Below are 21454 nucleotides of genomic sequence, written 5' to 3' on the forward strand. Positions count from 1 at the left end.
CGCAAAAAAAATACCTCAGTGTTTCTGTCTTGTTTTCGAAGAAGGTTAGGGTTAGCTAGATAATAGAAATACAAATAGCACAAATATCTTTTCAAATCCAGATACATTTACTGGAGAAGAACAAACACTGAAGATATTAAGTCTTGTTTTCTGAATGAAAAATAAACTTAATTCAAAGGGAAAACCAGATAATTTTTCTGACTCCATTGGCAGATATTTGTTCTTGCTTTCTTCATAATCTATCAACATTGTGATGATTTTTCACTAAGCAAGATTTAATATCTTCAGTCATTTTGCTTCTCCAGTAAATGTATCTTGATTTAAGAATGTTTAGATGTTTGTGCTGGAAAACAAGACAGAAACACTGAGGAAGAACATCATGTTTTTAAATCATGTTAAAGCACTTCCATGAATCATTCAGTAAAAACCAGATCATTATTAGAGCTGTAAAGAGTCTAAATGAGCTGGAACTGCTGATGGAGTTTACTCACGAAAACAATATGAAAATGAACATCTTTATTGTGTTCTAGCTCATGTTGATCATCTCGTATTTGTCCTTCAGGCTGCTGTCCTCGTCTTCCTCCTCATCCTCCTCTTCCTCGGGTTCTTCGAGGGGTTTGTCATTGTGTTTGGTGTGATGAAGCTCGATCAACAGAAAGTAGATCACAGCGCCGACGACCCCCCCCACCAGCGGCCCGGCAACAGGGATCCACCACCAGTAATCTGCAGTGCTGCACACACACACACACACACACACACACACACACACACACACACACACACACACACACACACACACACACACACACACACACACACACACACACACACACACACACACACACACACACACACACACACACACACACACACACACACACACACACACACAACCATCACAATATATCACATGTGATTCTGCAGCATCTTTACAATCACAGCTAAAGCAGCTCTCATTAATTTCATCAAGCATCATAACTACATGTGACGTATCCTCACTAGTTAAAAAGGATTATAAATCATCTTTCCATTTAAATCAAGTGTTTTGCACAGGTTTCTGTGAGTGTTAGACTCAATAATAAATAGAATCAATAGAATTCTATGATATTAACCTACTAATATAGTCAAACAAATGTGTGTGAGAGAGAGATAATGTTATTCTGCATCCAGACACATTTAAAGCTCTTGAGTGCATGTGATATTATGTAATGAGCTGATCAACAGGGCTGTGACTGAGGAAATATTCCCAACAGTTACTCGACATGTGGCAACACTAGTAATACCGGTATACCGGACGTTGGAGTTTTTCCTTCTTTTGCAACTCACATTTAAATAGCTAATTCAAAAGCAAAAGTAAATGCACACAGGCATTCATAGCAGAGCGAGCGTTTTCAGTGAATTCCCATGGAAGTGTGAACTCTGAGCAGCATTAACCAGTGTGTGTAACCAGTGTGTGTAGCCAGTGTATGTAACCATTGGGTCTCATTCATGAAACATTCGTAAATATACATGTAATGGGAATGCACGTGCACGTTCATTCTCAATTACCATAAATCCCGCCCATTAAATCCGACTGACAACTATATATGGGCATCATATTATGACATGAATGCGAATGAAAAAGAAAAAATTCTCAGATGCAGAAATTGAAGTTTTATTATCAGAAGTTCATTCAAAACGCCACATTTTATTTTCAAGCGTACATAGTGGAGTATCGGGTCCTAAACAATAAGTAAGCTTGGCCGCATATTACAGATGCAGTCAATGGAGTTTCATCTGTTAATCGAACATTCCCAGAAGTGAGAAGAAAATGGTTCGACATTAAGCTTGAGAGCAAAAAACGAATTAGTTCACTTCGGAAAAATCGTATTAAAACTGGAGAAGGACGACCATCGCAGATGCTATTACTGGCTCTCATAATAAGAAAAACCGTATGTAATTACTATATATAATATTTTTTCAAAATGCTGTGTAAATATGTACCCGATTAAGGTGAATTAAAATGCAGCCTTATTAATGAGCAAAACGTTCGGGTGTTAAGCGCACTATTTACGCGTGGCTGGGAGCAGGTGTAGATTTCTTGTGTACCAACTAACATTTGGAAAATACGAACATTTTAATGAATCCGAAAATTTACGCCAGAACCACTTTACACACGATTTACACAAAAATTCGTTCTGCTCGTGTTTCATGAATGAGACCCATTATGTGTAGCCAGTGTGTGTACCCAGTGTATGTAACCATTGTGTGTAGCCAGTGTATGTAACCATTGTGTGTAGCCAGTGTGTGTAGCCAGTGTGTGTAGCCAGTGTGTGTAACCATTGTGTGTAGCCAGTGTATGTAACCATTGTGTGTAACCAGTGTGTGTAGCCAGTGTGTGTAGCCAGTGTGTGTAACCATTGTGTGTAGCCAGTGTGTGTAGCCATTGTGTGTAGCCAGTGTGTGTAGCCAGTGTGTGTAGCCAGTGTATTTAACCATTGTGTGTAGCCAGTGTATGTAACCATTGTGTGTAGCCAGTGTGTGTAGCCAGTGTGCGTAACCATTGTGTGTAGCCAGTGTGTGTAGCCATTGTGTGTAGCCAGTGTGTGTAGCCAGTGTGTGTAGCCAGTGTGTGTAGCCAGTGTATTTAACCATTGTGTGTAGCCAGTGTATGTAACCATTGTGTGTAGCCAGTGTGTGTAGCCAGTGTGTGTAGCCAGTGTGTGTAACCATTGTGTGTAACCATTGTGTGTAGCCAGTCTGTGTAACCATTGTGTGTAGCCAGTGTGTGTAGCCAGTGTGTGTAGCCAGTGTATGTAACCATTGTGTGTAGCCAGTGTGTGTAGCCAGTGTGTGTGACCAGTGTGTGTGACCAGTGTGTGTAGCCAGTGTGTGTGACCAGTGTGTGTGACCAGTGTGTGTGACCAGTGTGTGTGACCAGTGTGTGTGACCAGTGTGTGTAAAGTCATTCAGAAGTGTGTGTGCAGTTACGCACCTGAACACCTCCATTCCCCACCCGGCCACTGCAGTGAAGAGTCTCGGGCCGAGGTCTCGCGCGGGGTTCAGGGGGTATCCGCAGTTCAGGCCCATCGACACGCTGATGCCCAGCAGGATCAGGCCCACGGCCAGCGGTTCCACGCCTCTAGGGGCGCCGATGTTCCTCCCATCCACGATGGCCAGAATACAGAGAACCAGCATTCCCGTTCCCACCACCTGACAGACGGAGCTCAGGTCAGTCACGCCAGCCGGAGACAAGTTTACGAAACACTCAATTAGAAGGATCTGTATCAGGTCACCGGGTTCAAACCGGATTGGTGTGTTTTTGGTTAGAAAGGATGAGCTGATGGTTGTGCTTTAGTCTGGTCTGGGTTACTGCGGTCAGTCTGTGCCGTCTAACCGGTTTGATTCAACTGATTGTGTTGATTCAGACCCGGACTGGGTTCAGACTGACCTGATCCACGAATCCGCCCAGGACGGTCAGGTGTCTCCCCGGATACGAAGCGAAGATGTGTCCTGTGGCGTTGATCCCAGTCACCGAGAGGATCCCGCTGGTGAACTCCATGAAGGCATCTGGGGCCGGTTGCATAAACATAGCCATTACGTTAAAACAGTGTCTTAAGTTTTAGTATGACCCACTAGCAGTTAGTCAGGGGCAGTCAGTCTTACTTTTCGTTATTAAATTAGGCCAGTCGATGTTTTTATGTAACTGATGAACAGCTATGAACAGTCTAAAAGAAACAAATTTGATGTTTAACTTGTAAGTCTAGTCTTAGGGGTTTATGCAACCGGCCCCTGAACACACGCATTAATCAGATCCAAAACACACCGGGAACCGCTGGAACTCACCGTAATACAGTCCGAACACAGCGGCGGCCCCGACGAACGCCCCGAGCATCTGCGCCGTCACATAGATGGGAAACTTCCAGATCTTCAGCTTCCCCAGGATCACCATCGCCAGAGACACGGCCGGGTTGAGGTGACCGCCTGACACAACAAACATTAGCAGTCATGGCCTAATGGTAACAGAGTTGGACTGGTGACCCAAAGGTTGCTGGTTTGATTCCAGTACCAGCAGGAATATGACTGAGGTGTCCTTGAGCAAGACCCCTAACCCCCAATCGCTCCCCGGGCGCCACTCAAGGCTGCCCGCTGCTCCGGGTGTGTGTATCCACGTTTGCTGTGTGTGTGTGTTCACTACTCACTACTCTGCTCCTAATGTGTGTGCACTTACTTGGATGGGTTAAATGCAGAGGTCAAATTCCAAGTATGGGTAACCATCCTTGGCCATCACGTGTCACAACTTAAAAATGAATAACTCACACTGTGAAATACAGAATAAATCTGAAAAAATCTAAACATATTTACAAAAAAACATATGGGTAAATCCATCAGCCATCTTTTGCTGAATTAACAAGGCATGTTGTTTGTGTTGTGATGGCGCAGTGGATAAGACACATGCCTTTGGTGTGAGAGACCCGGGTTCGAATCCACTGTGAGACACCAATGTGTCCCTGAGCAAGACACTTAACCCCTAGTTGCTCCAGAGGCGTGCGACCTCTGACATATAGCAAATATAGCATATAGCTTTGGATAAAAGCGTCAGCAAAATGTAAATTAAATTCTGTTTTGTACCTTTAATACTGACATCCACCATAATAACACAGGTGGTAAAAAGAAAGACATGATGTCTACAGTGTATGTCCATCTGCTATACACACACACGCGCACACACACACACACACACACACACACACACACACACACTAGACCCTATAGTCAAGTCACCTTTATTTATATAGCGCTTTTTACAATACAGATTGTTTCAAAGCAGCTTTACAGAGCTAACAGGAAAATAATGTTGTAATAATATTGTTAATGCTTACCTTTTATACCACTGCTGAATCAGATCAAATGCATTTAATATTATAAAACTTGAAGAGTCTGTAGGTTATTTGTATAAGTTGCATAGTATTTACAGTCATTACGTTCCTGTGTATATTGCGTGAATGACGGGTGGTTGGGTAGATATTGTGTTTTGCGGTAGTTGGTATGCCATACGGAACCGTTGCCACTGAACCTGCTTTAACGACGACAGTGGGGCTCGACAGCCTTAGTCAAACGGGTCGGCGCGTATGGTTGGGCTGCGGAGAGATTGTGAGATTGTGGTTGGGTCTCAGCAGCAGGAGGGATGTAGAGGTCAGTAAGCAGGGCTGAGTTGAGTGGGGGACGGAGGGGGGTGACTCTGGGACGCAAGAATCACTGTCTTCATGTTTTTTATCATTTACGCCCCTGTTATGGAAATCATTATGAACAGCAGCTACGCTAATTATTTTCCCTTTTTGCTTTTCTGCTGTTATCTCGGGACGCGAGTCCCGAGAAAAACGGCGTTCGTCAGCTCCAGTTTGTATCCAGCCTTTCACAGAGACTTCAGATACGCCAATCACAAAGCCTGTGAAGAGACGACTCAACACCGGCGATATGGACCCTCTATGGTGGACGGCACTGATCCTCAACAACTCGTCTCAACACCGGCGTGATTACTTGGACTTCCAAAAGATGGAAATGGATAAATATTCTAAATATTCCGATCCAATCTGACTTGTAATGCTGCCCGAATCATAAATCATGCACTGTTCCTTCGTTGGCCAGAGGAGAACTGGCCCTCCGACTGAGTCTGGTTTCTCCCAAGGTTTTTTTCTCCATTCTGTCACCTGATGGAGTTTTGGTTCCTTGCCACTGTTGCCTTGGCTTTTGGCTTGCTTAGTTGGGGACATTTAATATTCAATAATATTATTGATCTGCCTTGCTTAAGGTGGACGTTGACTCAATTTTCTTTTAGAAACAAACTCTGTTATATTATTTTCATGTTATCACTGTGAAGCTGCTTTGATACAATCTGTATTGTAAAAAGCGCTATATAAATAAAGGTGACTTGACTTGACTTGACTTAAATATAAAATTAAATGTCCTGAATAAGGTATTGAAAGAGATGCTTCCAGAGGTCATAGATCCTCTTCCTAATATCTAATAATATAATTAATCTTTGTCACTAGGATACGTACCAAAAACTTTTAAGCTGGCTATGAACTATAAACCGCTATAACTATAAACGGCTATAAACCGCTTGTTAAAAAACGCAACTTGATCCTACAGAATTAGTCAATTAATTGAATCTCGAATCTACCTTTTCTGTCAAAGATACTAGAAAAGGCAGTATCCTCACAACTGTGTTCCTTTCTAGAAAGAAATGATATCTGTGAGAATTTCCAGTCAGGATTTAGACCGCACCATAGCACTGAGACAGCTCTCATTAGAGTCACAAATGATTTGCTCTTATCATCCGATGATGGTTGTATCTCTCTATTAGTGTTACTCGATCTTACTGCTGCATTTGACACTATCAACCACAACATTCTTTTAAATATACTCGAAAATTATGTTATTAAATCATATCTGACCGATATCAGTATGTAGCAGTAAATGAAGAGATGTTTTATAAATCAAAAGTTCGGTATGGTGTACCACAAGGCTCAGTACTAGGGCCATTGGTGTTCACTCTGTACATGCTACCATCACACACAAACACACACACATACACACACTCTGTACATGCTACCCTTAGGAGATATCATTAGGAAGCATGGAATTAGCTTTCACTGTTATGCTGATGATACTCAGCTCTATATTTCCTCACGCCCTGACGAAACTTACCAATCCACAAAATTAACGGAATGCATAGTTGATATAAAAAACTGGATGACAAGTAATTTCCTACTACTAAATTATGAAAAAACAGAGATTCTAATTATTGGACAAAAAACTTCCTCACGCAATAACCTAGAATACCGTCTTACACTTGATGGCTGCTCTGTCAAGTCCTCGTCGTCGGTTAGGAACCTGTGAGTGTGTGTGTGTGTGTGTGTGTGTGTGTGTGTGTGTGTGTGTGTGTGTGTGTGTGTGTGTGTGTGTGTGTGCTCTTTAATACCAATCTCTCATTTGAAAGTCACGTGTCTAGTGTCTGTAAAAACGCATTTTTCCATCTTAAAAATATATCTAAATTACGTCATATGCTCTCATTGACAAATGCGGAACAACTAGTTCATGCGTTCATGACATCAAGGCTAGATTATTGTAATGCTCTACTGGGTGCTTGCCCTGCACGCTTATTAAACAAACTACAGCTGGTTCAAAACGCAGCCGCTAGAGTTCTTACCAGAACCAGGAAGTACGACCATATTAGCCCGGTTCTGTCAACACTGCATTGGCTCCCTATTAAACATCGTATAAATTTTAAAATATTGCTGATTACTTACAAAGCACTAAATGGTTTAGCTCCCCAGTACTTGAGCGAGCTCTTAACGCATTATAGTCCTTCACGTCTATTGCGATCTCAAAACTCCGGCCAGTTGATAATACCTAGAATATCTAAATCGACTGCTGGCGGTAGATCCTTTTCCTATTTAACACCAAAACTTTGGAACAATCTTCCTAACATTGTCCGGGAAGCAGACACAGTCTGTCAGATCAAATCTAGACTAAAAACACATCTCTTCAACCTTGCATACACATAACACATTATACATTCCTATTATTCTAATCAGTTAAATGATTATTAGGCTGCATAGATTAGGTCAGCCGGAACCGGGAACACTTCCTATAACACCTGATGTACTTGCTACATCATAAGAAGGATGGCGTTTTCGCTAATATTAGTCTCTGTTTATTCCAAGGTTTACTGTAGTCAGCCAGATCTGGGCCGTATCCAGATCAGATGGTGTATTCCACACGTACCAGATGCGGGCCGGATCTGGGCCGACACTATGTTGCAGTCCGGGCTGAGCGACTGAGCCTGGTTTCTCCCAAGGTTTTTTCTCCATCCTGTCACTGTTGCCTCTGGCATCAATAGTTGGGGACACTTAATATTCAATAATATTATTGATCTGACTGTTTGAGAACTGAACTGAGCTGACGATGACATCATTTTTTGCAGAACTGCTCTATAGATTAAATTAACTAATTTAATAATAGATGATCTTTACAACAAATCTGAATCAACACTGAACTGACTTCAGCTAAACAACAGCCGAAATGCATCATTTTCCTGTTACACACACACTGTTAAGATCAATGAATGCGCCCTGACGCTCCTGGCGCTGAATGACCTCAAAAGCGGCTGAGAGGAACGTTCATTCAAGCCTGGCAGATCAAATCAATGTGTCAATCACAGAGAAACATCACAGTCGTCTCACCTGACAGAGATTCATCTAGACACAAACAGAACCAAACAACCGTCAACTCATGTGGACCAATAGGATTTATAGATCCGTTCTGGGAAATCCAATGATCAGATGGTGTTATTCCGACTCACATGTGTGTGTCCATGACAACAACCGCACAACATCATACACTGAAAACATGAGGCTCTTCCTCTGTGTTTCTATTTTTCAGCAGAAACCTCTAAACATTCTTATAATTTTTCTGACTCCATTGCCAGATATTTGATCTTGTTTTAAGCACAAACTCACTTCATTTTAATTCCGAAAACAAGACTTAATATCTGCAGTCATTTTGCTTCTTCTCCAGTAAATGTAACTTGATTTAAGAATGTTTATATATTTGTGCTGGAAAACAAGACAGAAACGCTGAGGAAGAGCATCATGGTGTTGTGTGTGTGTATGATGTTATCTAACCTGTGGAAGCTGGAGTGTGTTTGGCATGAGGGTGTGTGTGTGTGTGTGTTTTACCCGACACGCCGCCGGACACGTAGACGCCCATCATGAGTCCAGTGCTGAAGCCGATGTGGACCGTCAGCGGCTCGCCGAGAGTGTTTCTACTCAACACCGTCTGGGCCACCGACCCGCAGCCGAACAACTGACACACACACACAATATCATCAGAAAACCATACAACAACAATACATAATCAGATATCAATAGATTATTAGTTAAATATTCCTGTCAGTCTGTGTCGAATAAAGCTGTTTAATAAAGTTCTGTCTGAAGAGAACGAGCAGAAACTCACCACCAGCACGAAGGTCCCGAGGAACTCGGCCAGGAACTCTTTGAAGACGCTGTGTTTGATGGCGCAGTGATGCTTCATGATCGTGTGTGTGTTTGTGTCTGATGTGACTGAACACACACTCGACGCGCCGCTGCATTAAAGCCTCTGATGGGACGGTCCGAACACACACACATCTATTGATCCGCCTCATTATAGAAGAGCAGCTCAATCTGAGCTAAACATGCACTGCATCCACTGCAAACATCACTTCATTTATTCATACTTTTATTAATCACTGGTGCATTAAACTGAAACAAAAGTGACAGTAAAGACATTTATAATGTTACAAAAGATTCTATTTCAAATAAATGCTTTTCTTTTCAACTTTCTATTCATCAAAGAATCCTGAAGAATAAAATGTATGACGGTTTCCACAGAAATCTGAAGCAACACAACTGTTTTCAACACTGATAATAATCATAAATGTTTCTTGAGCATCAAATCATCATATTATACTGATTTCTGAAGGATCATGTGACACTGAAGACTGGAGTAATGATGCTGAAAATTCAGCTTTGATCACAGGAATAAATAACACTTTACTATATATTCACATAGAAAACAGCTGTTTTACATTATAATAATATTTCACTGTTTTACTGTATTTTTGATTAAATAAATGAGCAGAAGAGACTCTTTCAGAAACATAAAAAAATCTTACCGACCCCAAACCTTTGAGCGTTATTCCTCACCCTGACCTTCACCCTACATGACCCCTACCCTGACCTTGACCCTACCGGGACCCTCACCCTGCCTTGCTAAAGCACCGTCTGATGGGAGAGAGAGGTAGTGTGATATCTGAATCAAAATCATCTTTATATTTATCTTTCAGTAAATTCTGATCAAACAGAATGGTAAGGAGTGTGAGTGAATTCATGAATTAACCTGATTAAACGATAAGTATAATAGAAATGCCGCAGGAGACACACGTGGATGATTAATAAACAGTTAATTTGCATCTAGTGTTGCTTCAGTCTCATTTTCATCTTCATCAACTTCATCTTCATCAGCTGTAATCTGTAGTTTATTGGGTCTGTTGTTGCGCCTGCAGACAGAGGTCAGAGGTCAGTCGTGTGTGTGTGTGTGTGTGTGTGTGTGTCTGTCTGAGTGAGTGTGTGTGTGTGAGTGTGTGTGTATGTGTGTGTGTGAGTGACTGGGCGTGTGTGTGTGTGTGTGTGTGTGTGTGTGTGTGTGTGTGTGTGTGTGTGTGTGTGTGTGTGTGTGTGTGTGTGTGTGTGTGTGTGTGTGTGTGTGTGTGTGAGCGAGTGTGTGAGCGAGTGTGTGAGCGAGTGTGTGAGCGAGTGTGTGTGTGTGTACTTCAGGGAGCTCTAAACGCATTGTAGTCCTTCAAGTCTATTGCGATCTCAAAATTCCGGCCAGTTGATAATACCTAGAATATCAAAATCGACTTCCTAACATTGTCCGGGAAGCAGACACAGTCAGTTTAAATCTAGACTTAAAACACATCTCTTCAACCTGGCATACACATAGAATATTATACATTCCTATTATTCAGATCAGTTAAAAGATTCTTAGGCTGCATAGATTAGGTCAGCCGGAACCAGGAACACTTCCCATAAATCCCGATGTACTCATTACATCATAAGAAGAATATTATTTACTATTACTACTACTAGTCAGCCGGATCCGGGCTGTATCCAGATCAGATTGTGGAACTGCACCTAGACACGACCACAACGCATGATGTAGTCAGCCGGATTCGGGCCGTATCCAGATCAGATGGAGGACCTGCGCCTAGACACGACCAGAACGCATGATGTAGTCAGCCGGATCCAGGCCGTATCCAGATCAGATTGTGGACCTGCACCTAGACACGACCACAACGCATGATGTAGTCAGCCGGATCCGGGCCGTATCCAGATCAGATGGAGGACCTGCGCCTAGACACGACCACAACGCATGATGTAGTCAGCCGGATGCGGGCCGTATCCAGATCAGATGGAGGACCTGCGCCTAGACACGACCACAACGCATGATGTAGTCAGCCGGATCCGGCCGTATCCAGATCAGATTGTGGACCTGCACCTAGACACGACCACAACGCATGATGTACTCAGCCGGATCCGGGTCGTATCTAGATCAGATGGAGGACCTGCGCCTAGACACGACCACAACGCATGATGTAGTCAGCCGGATCCGGGCCGTATCCAGATCAGATGGAGGACCTGCGCCTAGACACGACCACAACGCATCATGTAGTCAGCCGGATCCAGGCCGTATCTAGATCAGATGGAGGACCTGCGCCTAGACATGACCACAACGCATGATGTAGTCAGCCGGATCCGGGCCGTATCTAGATCAGATGGAGGACCTGCACCTAGACACGACCACAACGCATGATGTAGTCGACCGGATCCAGGCCGTATCTAGATCAGATGGAGGACCTGCACCTAGACACGACCACAACGCATGATGTAGTCAGCCGGATCCAGGCCGTATCTAGCCATCAGCGTCTATCACAGGTTCACGTTTAAAGTCTGTTTAGAGAGAACGGTGTCGTCTTAGCGGCCCCTAATTTAATAACAAATGATCATTTAGACGGAAGTGAATCAATCAAAACTAACTTTAGCTGGAAAAAACATTTTTCAAGAACCACTATAAAACCAAACCAATCTCAATATCTCTTTCTGTCTGTCTTTCTCTCTCTTTCTGTCTATCTTTCTGTCTGTCTGTCTCTCTTTCTGTCTGTCTGTCTTTCTGTCTTTGTCTCTCTTTCTTTCTGTCTGTCTGTCTCTCTTTCTGTCTGTCTGTCTCTCTTTTGGTCTGTCTGTTTGTCTCTCTTTCTTTCTGTCTGTCACTGGCTCACAGATGGGGCAGGGCAGAGTACCTGTAAAGGTGGGCCAGTTGCGATGATCACATCGTTTTTGCATATCTTTTCTGGTTGACCCGGTGACTACTTGGAAAGACAAGTTGGCGACCGAGGAAGAACGGTGACAGCTAGGAAAGACTGCTGACATTTGGGAAAGACCAAAGCGGGGGTGTGGAGGTTTGGCAGGCCGAAGCACAACCTTCGCGAGGAGGGACCCATTGCTAATCGCTATGGAAAGGTACATTATAAGATACCCCCAGGGTCGAGCGAGAGCGGGGGAGGATGAGGCCCACAGGACAGACCTTTGGTATGACCATTCATGATGGACTTTCGACTATGGAACAGGTAAACGATTTATCCCGGGTCTGCAGATGTGGTAAGATATGTAAAAATGGGAGGGGTCTGAAGATACATCAGTCAAAGATGAAGTGCTTGCAACCGGAACATAATGTGCAACGCACAGGGAAACCTGGTGAGACGGAGGAGAGGCGGGGGCAGGAGGCAAACCACAGTCCCCCGAATCTCCAGGCACACGATGAAGACGGGAGTAGGAACGGCATCACTGATGTGTCAGAGGACACAAAGCACCAGACAGAAAAGGAGGGTACACAGGACATTAGACGACCTGGACAGGACATATGGGTAGGAGTGGCCCGAAAGGAATCAGTGAACTGGCCCGCTGCAGTGGCAAGGAAGGAGTGGGAGAGGTTTGATCATGATGTGGATGACGTGCTGGAAACGGCCTTGGCAGGAGATGTGGGCAAGAAGCTCAAAGCTATGGCTTCCATTATTTGGAGCATAGGCGCTGATCGCTTCGGAAAGAAAGAGCTGAAGGCTAAAACAAACAACAAGCCAAAGGAAAGCAGACGCTTGAAGGAAATAGCAATCCTTAGAGGGGATCTGCAGAGGCTGAGGAAGGCATTTCGTGAAGCAGCAGGGGATGAGAGACCAGCACTCAAGGAAATCCGTGACAACTTGAGGGAGCGCATTAAGACCTTGCGAAGAGCTGAATGTCACCGTAGGGACAGGAAGCGACGAATGAAGGAGAGGACAGATTTCACCAAGAATCCTTTCAAATATCTGTCAAAACTTCTGGGCGACATAAGATCAGGGGAGTTGAAAGCAACAAAGGAGGAGGTGGAGGAGCACCTTCGTCAGATCCACAGTGACCCCAGAAGGGAGGACAGCCTGGAGGAGATGGAGAAACTCATACAACCAGCAGAACCAGCTACCCCCTTTCGAGCCGAGGAACCGAGCTGGCAGGAGGTGAACACCTTTCTCAGGAAGGCCAGAGCAAAATCAGCCCCAGGGCCGAATGGCATTCCATATAAGGTGTACTGTATTGTGAAAGGCTCAAGAGACGACTTTGGAAGCTACTGAGAGTTGCATGGAAGAAGGACTTCCTTGCTGATAGTTGGCTGGTCGCTGAGGGATGCTTCATCCCTAAGGAAGAAAACTCTATGGGGATTAAGCAATTCCGTACCATCTCACTCCTTAATGTTGAAGGCAAGATTTTTCTTGGGATTCTGGCGAAGAGACTGACCACCTTTATGATGGACAACGGGTACATGGACACGTCCGTCCAAAAAGGGGGAGTTCCAGGGGTGGCAGGCTGTCTTGAGCACACCAGCATGATCACCTAGATTATCGAAGATGCAAAGAAGAACCGTGGTGACCTCGCAGTTCTGTGGCTGGATTTAACAAATGCATTAGGGACGATACCCCACAAGCTGGTGCATTTGACGTTGAAGACCTACCATGTCCCAGAGCGATTCCAGAAGCTCTTGCAGCGTTACTATGACAACTTCAACATGCGCTTCTCCTGTGGAGACTTTACCACAGAATGGCAGAGGCTAGAGGTGGGCATTGTCACTGGATGCACAATCTCAGTGATTTTGTTTTCAGCAGCGATGAACCTTCTCGTTAAATCAGCAGAGAAGTTGCGTCGAGGCGCAGTGTTGGCAAGTGTCATCCAGCAGATACCTGTAAGAGCATTTATGGACGACCTCACCATCACGGCAAAATCGGTACCTGAAGGGAGATGGATCTTGGAGGATCTGGTTGAACTCACCAATTGGGCAAGGATGGATTTCAAACCAGAAAAGTCCAGAAGCCTGGTGTTGAGGAAGGGGCGTATCCAGGACCGGTTCCGCTTCAGGATCAAAGATACCATCATCCCAACGGTCCAAGAGAGACCGGTGAAGAGCTTGGGGAAATGGTACAGGGCAGACCTCAATGATAAGCAGAGTGTGAGGGAGATGATTATCCAAGTAGATACCTGGATGACATCCCTAGAAAAGAGTGGCCTACCCGGCAAGTATAAGGCCTGGGGTTACCAACACGGGGTACTTCCTAGGCTGCTCTGGCCATTGCTTGTTTATGAGGTACCTGTCTTTACCGTCGAGGGATTGGAGAGGAGGATTAACACCTATTTGAGGAGGTGGCTGGGCGTCCCAAGAAGATTCTGCTCCATTGGCTTGTATAGCACAGGCAGCAAGCTGCAGCTGCCAGTAACATCAGTGGTCGAGGAATATAAGGCGACAAAGACACGCCAGGCCATGATGCTTTGAGACAGCAAAGACGAAAGAGTACGCCAAGCAGGTATTGTGGTCAGGACAGGTCGTAAATGGTCGGCCAGTAGAGCATTGACGGAGGCTGAGGATCGACTGCATCATGCTGACATCGTTGGGACAGTAGCTCTGGGCAGGCTTGGACTGGGTTGCTTCACCAGAATAAGCTGGGAAAAAGCTGACCCAAAAGAATGTCGCGGCATGGTGCAGAGGGAGGTCCATAAAGCAGAGGAGGAAACCCGGCAAAGACGAGGCAGGAGATCTGGACCATGGAAGGACGTCGGATAAAGTTCTTGATGTGTTCTGTCTATGATGTCCTGCCTACCCCATCAAACCTCCATATTTGGGGGATAGCAGAGAACCCCAGCTGCACGCTGTGTGGAAAGACAGCCAATCTTGAGCACGTCCTTTCAGCATGCCGGTCAAGTTTGGCAGACGGGAAATTCCGGTGGCGTCACAATAAGATCCTGTCTCGGTTGGCGGATGGTGTGGAACAGGCAAGGAAGAATCGTAAACCGCTTTCTGATGGGCACCACTTTATCCATTTCGTCAGGCCTGGAGAGAGCACTGCAGCAGTAGGGAGGAGCAGAGGGGTCCTGGCCTCAGCAAATGACTGGGAGATGCGGGCAGACCTGGAAAAGCAGCTCAAATTCCCGGAGGAGATAGCACTCACTAGCCTCAGACCAGATATTGTACTCTGGTCTAGAGGTACCAATCAGGTGGTGCTCATAGAGTTAACTGTACCCTGGGAAGAAAGGATGGAGGAGGCACATGAGCGTAAGCTCAAAAAATATCAAGGCCTTATCCTCGAGAGTCAGCAAAAAGGATGGGAGGCCTGGAATCTACCAGTAGAGGTCGGCTGCATAGGTTTTGCGGGACAGTCGCTCTGGAGAACACTCGGATTTTTAGGGATTGAAGGGATGGCCAGGAAACGGCTGATAGGCAATGTCACTGAACAGGCGGAAACAGCATCAAATTGGATCTGGATACAGCGGGAGGTGCGGTGGCAGAGCAAACCTGTTGAAGGACTAAAAACGGCATAGAGTTGGGTGGTGGTCAGCAGGGGTAGATCCAGGACGCTGGATCTGCTGTCGAGCCCTCCCGAGGTGTTATGGGCTTAAATCGACGAAACACCAAGGAAGGGGGGTGCCCATCTGTAACCACCTAACTCTTGTAGTGTTGAGAGATGTAACCAAGCCTTCAGCTGGCCCAGGGAGAAGGATGGTGCTTGGAAGGAGAAGGAAAGGAGAGAGCGATGCCACTGGCTCACAGATGGGGCAGGGCAGAGTACCTGTAAAGGTGGGCCAGTTGCGATGATCACATCGTTTTTGCATATCTGTCTGTTTGTCTCTCTTTCTGTCTGTCTGTCTGTCTGTCTCTCTTTCTGTCTGTCTGTCTGTCTCTCTTTCTGTCTCTCGTTCTGTCTGTCTGTCTCTCTATCTGTCTGTCTGTCTCTCTTTCGGTCGGTCTGTATGTTTGTCTCTCTTTCTGTCTGTCTGTTTGTCTCTCTTTCTGTCTGTCTGTCTCTCTTTCTGTCTGTCTTTCTGTCTGTCTGTCTCTCTATCTGTCTGTCTGTCTCTCTTTCGGTCTGTCTGTTTGTCTCTCTTTCTGTCTGTCTGTTTGTCTCTCTTTCTGTCTGTCTGTCTGTCTCTCTATCTGTCTGTTTGTCTCTCTTTCGGTCTGTCTGTTTGTCTCTCTTTCTGTCTGTCTGTCTGTCTGTCTCTCTTTCGGTCTGTCTGTTTGTCTCTCTTTCTGTCTGTCTGTTTGTCTCTCTTTCTGTCTGTCTGTCTCTCTATCTGTCTGTCTGTCTCTCTCTCTCTCTTTCTGTCCGTCTGTCTGTCTGTCTCTCTTTCTCTCTTTCTGTCTGTCTGTCTCTCTATCTATCTGTCTGTCTGTCTCTCTGTCTGTCTGTCTGTCTGTCTGTCTCTCTGTCTGTCTGTCTGTCTGTCTCTCTTTCTGTCTATCTTTCTGTCTTTGTCTCTCTTTCTGTCTGTCTGTCTGTCTCTCTTTCTTTCTGTCTGACTGTCTGTCTCTCTTTCTGTCTGTCTTTCTGTCTTTGTCTCTCTTTCTGTCTGTCTGTCTATCTCTCTGTCTCTCTTTCTGTCTGTCCTACCTTAAATTATATGTTTATCTCTGTAAAGCTGCTTTGAAACAATCTACATTGTTAAAAGCGCTATATAAATGAGGATGACTTAACTTGACTTGACTAGATCAGATGGAGAAACTCAGATGTGAGTGTGTGTTAGTGAGGTCACATCTCACGCCTAGACATGACCACAACGCATTATGATGTACCGTATTTTCCGGACTATAAGTCACACTTTTTTTCATACCTTGGCTGGTACTGCGACTTATAGTCAGGTGCGACTTATATATCAAAATTACCAAGATTTACTCGTCACAGGATCGCTGACGGCCCCAGATTATTATTTGCGCGTTTTTTATGCATTTGTGGTATGACGTGAATGCATCATTTGCCGAAATTGGGGGTGACATTACCGTCTACAGCCACGAGAGAGCGCTCTATGCGCTCTAGACTACAGCTAATTTTACGGCTGAAAAAATCTCTCTTCAGTGATGTGGAATAAGATCGAGGGAGATTGGTGAAATTGCTTTACCGATAACTGTTGGACTCGCTGTCTTGTTATGTTTTTTTTTTATTTTATTTGATCCTATTCAGTCTCTCAGGTATGTTCTTTATGCTATTGTGTAGCTAACTGTTGATGTGTTACGTTAACAACATACCGGACACATATTCAGCCTGTTGTTCTTTGTGCTATTGTCAAGTCAAGTCAAGTCACCTTTATTTATATAGCGCTTTTTACAATACAGATTGTATCAAAGCAGCTTCACAGTGATAACATGAAAATAATATAACAGAGTTTGTTTCTAAAAGAAAATTGAGTCAACGTCCACCTTAAGTAAGGCAGATCAATAATATTATTGAATAATAAATGTCCCCAACTAAGCAAGCCAAAAGACAAGGCAACAGTGGCAAGGAACCAAAACTCCATCAGATGACAGAATGGAGAAAAAAACCTTGGGAGAAACCAGACTCAGTCGGAGGGCCAGTTCTCCTCTGGCCAACAAAGGAACAGTGCATGATTTATGATTCGGGCAGCATTACAAGTCAGATTGGATCAGAACATTTAGAATATTTATCCATTTCCATCATTTGGAAGTCCAAGTAATCACGCCGGTGTTGAGACGAGTTGTTGAGGATCAGTGCCGTCCACCATAGAGGGTCCATATCGCCGGTGTTGAGTCGTCTCTTCACAGGCTTTGTGATTGGGGTATCTGAAGTCTCTGTGAAAGGCTGGATACAAACTGGAGCTGACGAACGCCGTTTTTCTCGGGACTCGCGTCCCGAGATAACAGCAGAAAAGCAAAAAGCGAAAATAATTAGCGTAGCTTCTGTTCATAATGATTTCCATAACACGGGCGTAAATGATAAAAAACATGAAGACAGTGATTCTTGCGTCCCACAGTCACCCCCCTCCGTCCCCCACTCAACTCAGCCCTGCTTACTGACCTCTACATCCCTCCTGCTGCTGAGACCCAACCACAATCTCACAATCTCTCCGAAACCCAACAATGCGCGCCGACCCGTTTGACTAAGGCTGTCGAGCCCCACTGTCGTCGTTAAAGCAGGTTCAGTGGCAACGGTTCCGTATGGCATACCAACTACCGCAAAACACAATATCTACCCAACCACCCGTCATTCACGCAATATACACAGGAACGTAATGACTGTAAATACTATGCAACCTATACAAATAACCTACAGACTCTTCAAGTTTTATAATATTAAATGCATTCGATCTGATTCAGAAGTGGTATAAAAGGTAAGCATTATGTAAATGCTTGGCTAAAGAGATGCGTCTTTAATCTAGTTTTAAACTGGGACAGCGAGTCAGAGCCTCGAACAATATCAGGAATGCTATTCCAGAGTTTTGGAGCTAAATGTGAGAACGCCCTTCCTCCTTTAGTGGACTTAGATATCCTAGGAATGACCAGAAGCCTCGAATTTAGTGATCTTAAAGAACGCGATGGATTGTAGGGCGATAGAAGGTCCATTAAATACACAGGAGCTAAACCATTTAGGGCTTTATAGGTCAGTAATAGTACTTTGTAATTGATACGGAATTTGATAGGTAACCAGTGTAGAGATGATAAAATTGGTGTTATATGATCATATTTTCTTGATCTAGTAAGAACTCTAGCGGCTGCATTTTGCACTAACTGTAGCTTGTTTATTGAGGATGCAGGACAACCAGCTAATAAAGCATTACAGTAATCTAGTCTTGAGGTCATGAATGCATGAACTAACTTTTCTGCATCAGAAACAAATAGCATGTTACGTAGCTTTGTAATGTTTCTAAGGTGGAAAAAGGCTGTTCTTGTAACATATGAAATATGATTTTCGAAAGACAAGTTGCGGTCTAGTATAACACCCAGGTCTTTTACTGTAGTGGATAAAGTAACAGGACATCCTTCTATATTAAAGTTGTATTGTAAGTGAGTTTGTGGGTAGTTTTTTGGACCAATAAGTAATACCTCCGTTTTATCTGAATTTAGTAGCAGGAAATTACGCGTCATCCAGCATTTTATATCTTTGAGACACTCTGTCAAATTTGATAAGTTAGTGTTTTCATCTGGCCGTGATGAAATATATAATTGAGTGTCATCAGCATAACAGTGGAAATTAATTACATGTTTTCTTATAATATTACCAAGTGGGAGCATATAAATTGAGAATAGCAGAGGGCCTAACACCGATCCTTGCGCCACTCCATAGTCTACTGACGTTATCTTTGATTTTTCCCCATTTAAACAGACAAAATGATAACGGTCTGATAAGTACGATCTAAACCAGCTTAATGCCTGTCCCTGAACACCAGTGTAGTTTTGTAGTCGATCCAGGAGTATTTTATGATCGATAGTGTCGAACGCAGCGCTAAGATCGAGTAGAACTAGTATTGAGATACAGCCTTGGTCAGAAGCTAAAAGTAAATCATTTGTAATTTTAACTAGCGCAGTTTCTGTGCTATGATGCGGTCTGAATCCTGTCTGGAATTTTTCATATATCTCATTTTCTTGCAAGAAAGAGCACAATTGAGCGGACACAATTTTTTCTAGTATTTTAGACATAAATGGAAGATTTGAAATGGGTCTGTAATTTGCTAAGTTATTTGGGTCTAATTGCGGTTTCTTAATGAGAGGTTGTATTACTGCCAGCTTGAATATTTTTGGAACATGACCTAAAAATAAAGACGAGTTAATATTGTGTGTAGCTGAATAACTTAAATGCCTTCTGTTTTAATGAATTAAAGCCCGTTTAAATAACTTTTTCTTGGTCTTGGATTTTGTTAAATAAATTTCTAAATAAATGCGACTTATAGTCCAGTGCGACTTATATATGTTTTTTTCCTCGTCATGACGCATTTTTGGGCTGATGCGACTTATACTCCGGAGCGACTTATAGTCCGGAAAATACGGTAGTCAGCCGGATCCGGGCCGTATTCCAGATCAGATGGAGGACCTGCGCTTAGACACAACTACAACGCATGATGTAGTCAGCCGGACCCGGGCCGTATCCAGCTCAGATGGTGGACCTGCGCCTAGACACGACCACAACGCATGATGTAGTCAGCCGATACGGGCCGTATCCAGATCAGATGGTGGACCTGCACCTAGACACGACCACATAGCATGATGTAGTCAGTCGGATCCGGGCCGTATCCAGATCAGATAGAGGAACTCAGATGTGAGTGTGTGTTAGTGAGGTCACATCTCACACCTTGACACGAACACAACGCATGATGTAGACAGCCGGATCCGGGCCGTATCCAGATCAGATGGAGGACCTGCGCTTAGACACAACCACAACACATGATGTAGTCAGCCGGATCTGGGCCGTATTCCAGATCAGATGGAGGATCTGCGCTCAGAGACGACCACAACGCATGATGTAGTCAGCCGGACCCGGGCCATATCCAGATCAGATGGTGGACCTGCGCCTAGACACGACCAGAACGCATGATGTAGTCAGCCGTACCCGGGCCGTATCCAGATCAGATGGAGGACCTGCGCGTAAACACGACCACAACGCATGATGTAGTTAGCCGGATACGGGCCGTATCCAGATCAGATGGAGGACCTGCGCTTAGACACGACCTCAACACATGATGTAGTCAGCCGTATCTGGGCCGTATTCCAGATCAGATGGTGGACCTGCGCCTAGACACGACCACAACGCATGATGTAGTCAGCCGGACCCGGGCCGTATCCAGATCAGATGGAGGACCTGCGCGTAAACACGACCACAACGCATGATGTAGTCAGACGGATACGGGCCATATCCAGATCAGATGGTGGACCTGCGCCTAGACACGACCAGAACGCATGATGTAGTCAGCCGGACCCGGGCCGTATCCAGATCAGATGGAGGACCTGCGCGTAAACACGACCACAACGCATGATGTAGTCAGCCGGATACGGGCCGTATCCAGATCAGATGGAGGACCTGCGCTTAGACACGACCTCAACACATGATGTAGTCAGCCGTATCTGGGCCGTATTCCAGATCAGATGGTGGACCTGCGCCTAGACACGACCACAACGCATGATGTAGTCAGCCGGACCCGGGCCGTATCCAGATCAGATGGAGGACCTGCGCGTAAACACGACCACAACGCATGATGTAGTCAGCCGGATACAGGCCGTATCCAGATCAGATGGTGGACCTGCGCCTAGACACGACCACAACGCATGATGTAGTCAGCCGGACCCGGGCCGTATCCAGATCAGATGGAGGACCTGCGCGTAAACACGACCACAACGCATGATGTAGTCAGCCGGATACGGGCCGTATCCAGATCAGATGGAGGATCTGCGCCTAGACACGACCACAACGCATGATGTAGTCAGCCGGACCCGGGCCATATCCAGATCAGATGGAGGACCTGCGCCTAGACACGACCACAACACATGATGTAGTCAGCCGGATACGGGC

General features: G+C 44.8%; 2 protein-coding genes across 2 annotated transcripts in view; both read right to left on the bottom strand.

The window, feature by feature from the left end:
- Positions 1-476: 476 nt before the first annotated feature.
- On the bottom strand, positions 477-9200 carry aqp9a (aquaporin 9a). The gene is made up of 6 exons (XM_077200167.1): positions 9001-9200; positions 8724-8850; positions 3826-3963; positions 3431-3549; positions 2975-3192; positions 477-731 (listed from the first exon to the last, which is right to left on the bottom strand). The coding sequence occupies exons 1-6, from the start codon at positions 9076-9078 to the stop codon at positions 527-529; spliced, it is 885 nt and encodes a 294-aa protein (XP_077056282.1). The 5' UTR covers positions 9079-9200; the 3' UTR covers positions 477-526.
- Positions 9201-9234: 34 nt separating this feature from the next.
- Positions 9235-21454, bottom strand: part of LOC143708957 (cingulin-like protein 1) — a 48122-nt gene continuing 35902 nt past the window's right edge. Inside the window, exon 18 of the mRNA XM_077200166.1 lies at positions 9235-10084. Within this exon, the coding sequence (XP_077056281.1) occupies positions 9988-10084 (97 nt within the window). The 3' untranslated portion in view covers positions 9235-9987. The remainder of the gene's footprint in view (positions 10085-21454) is intronic.

Source organism: Siphateles boraxobius, unplaced genomic scaffold, assembly GCF_051911475.1.
Source record: "Siphateles boraxobius isolate OS27281-9 unplaced genomic scaffold, OSU_SipBor_1 44, whole genome shotgun sequence".
Classification (NCBI taxonomy): domain Eukaryota; kingdom Metazoa; phylum Chordata; class Actinopteri; order Cypriniformes; family Leuciscidae; genus Siphateles; species Siphateles boraxobius.

Excerpts from the sequence above, each read along its gene's own strand:
- aqp9a (XM_077200167.1), bottom strand. The coding sequence starts at position 9,078 with ATGAAGCATCACTGCGCCATCAAACACAGCGTCTTCAAAGAGTTCCTG. Across the intron at positions 8,851-9,000 it reads TCGGGACCTTCGTGCTGGTG|TTGTTCGGCTGCGGGTCGGT; the intron begins GTGAGTTTCTGC and ends TGTGTGTGTCAG. Across the intron at positions 3,964-8,723 it reads CGTGTCCGGCGGCGTGTCGG|GCGGTCACCTCAACCCGGCC; the intron begins GTAAAACACACA and ends TTGTTGTGTCAG.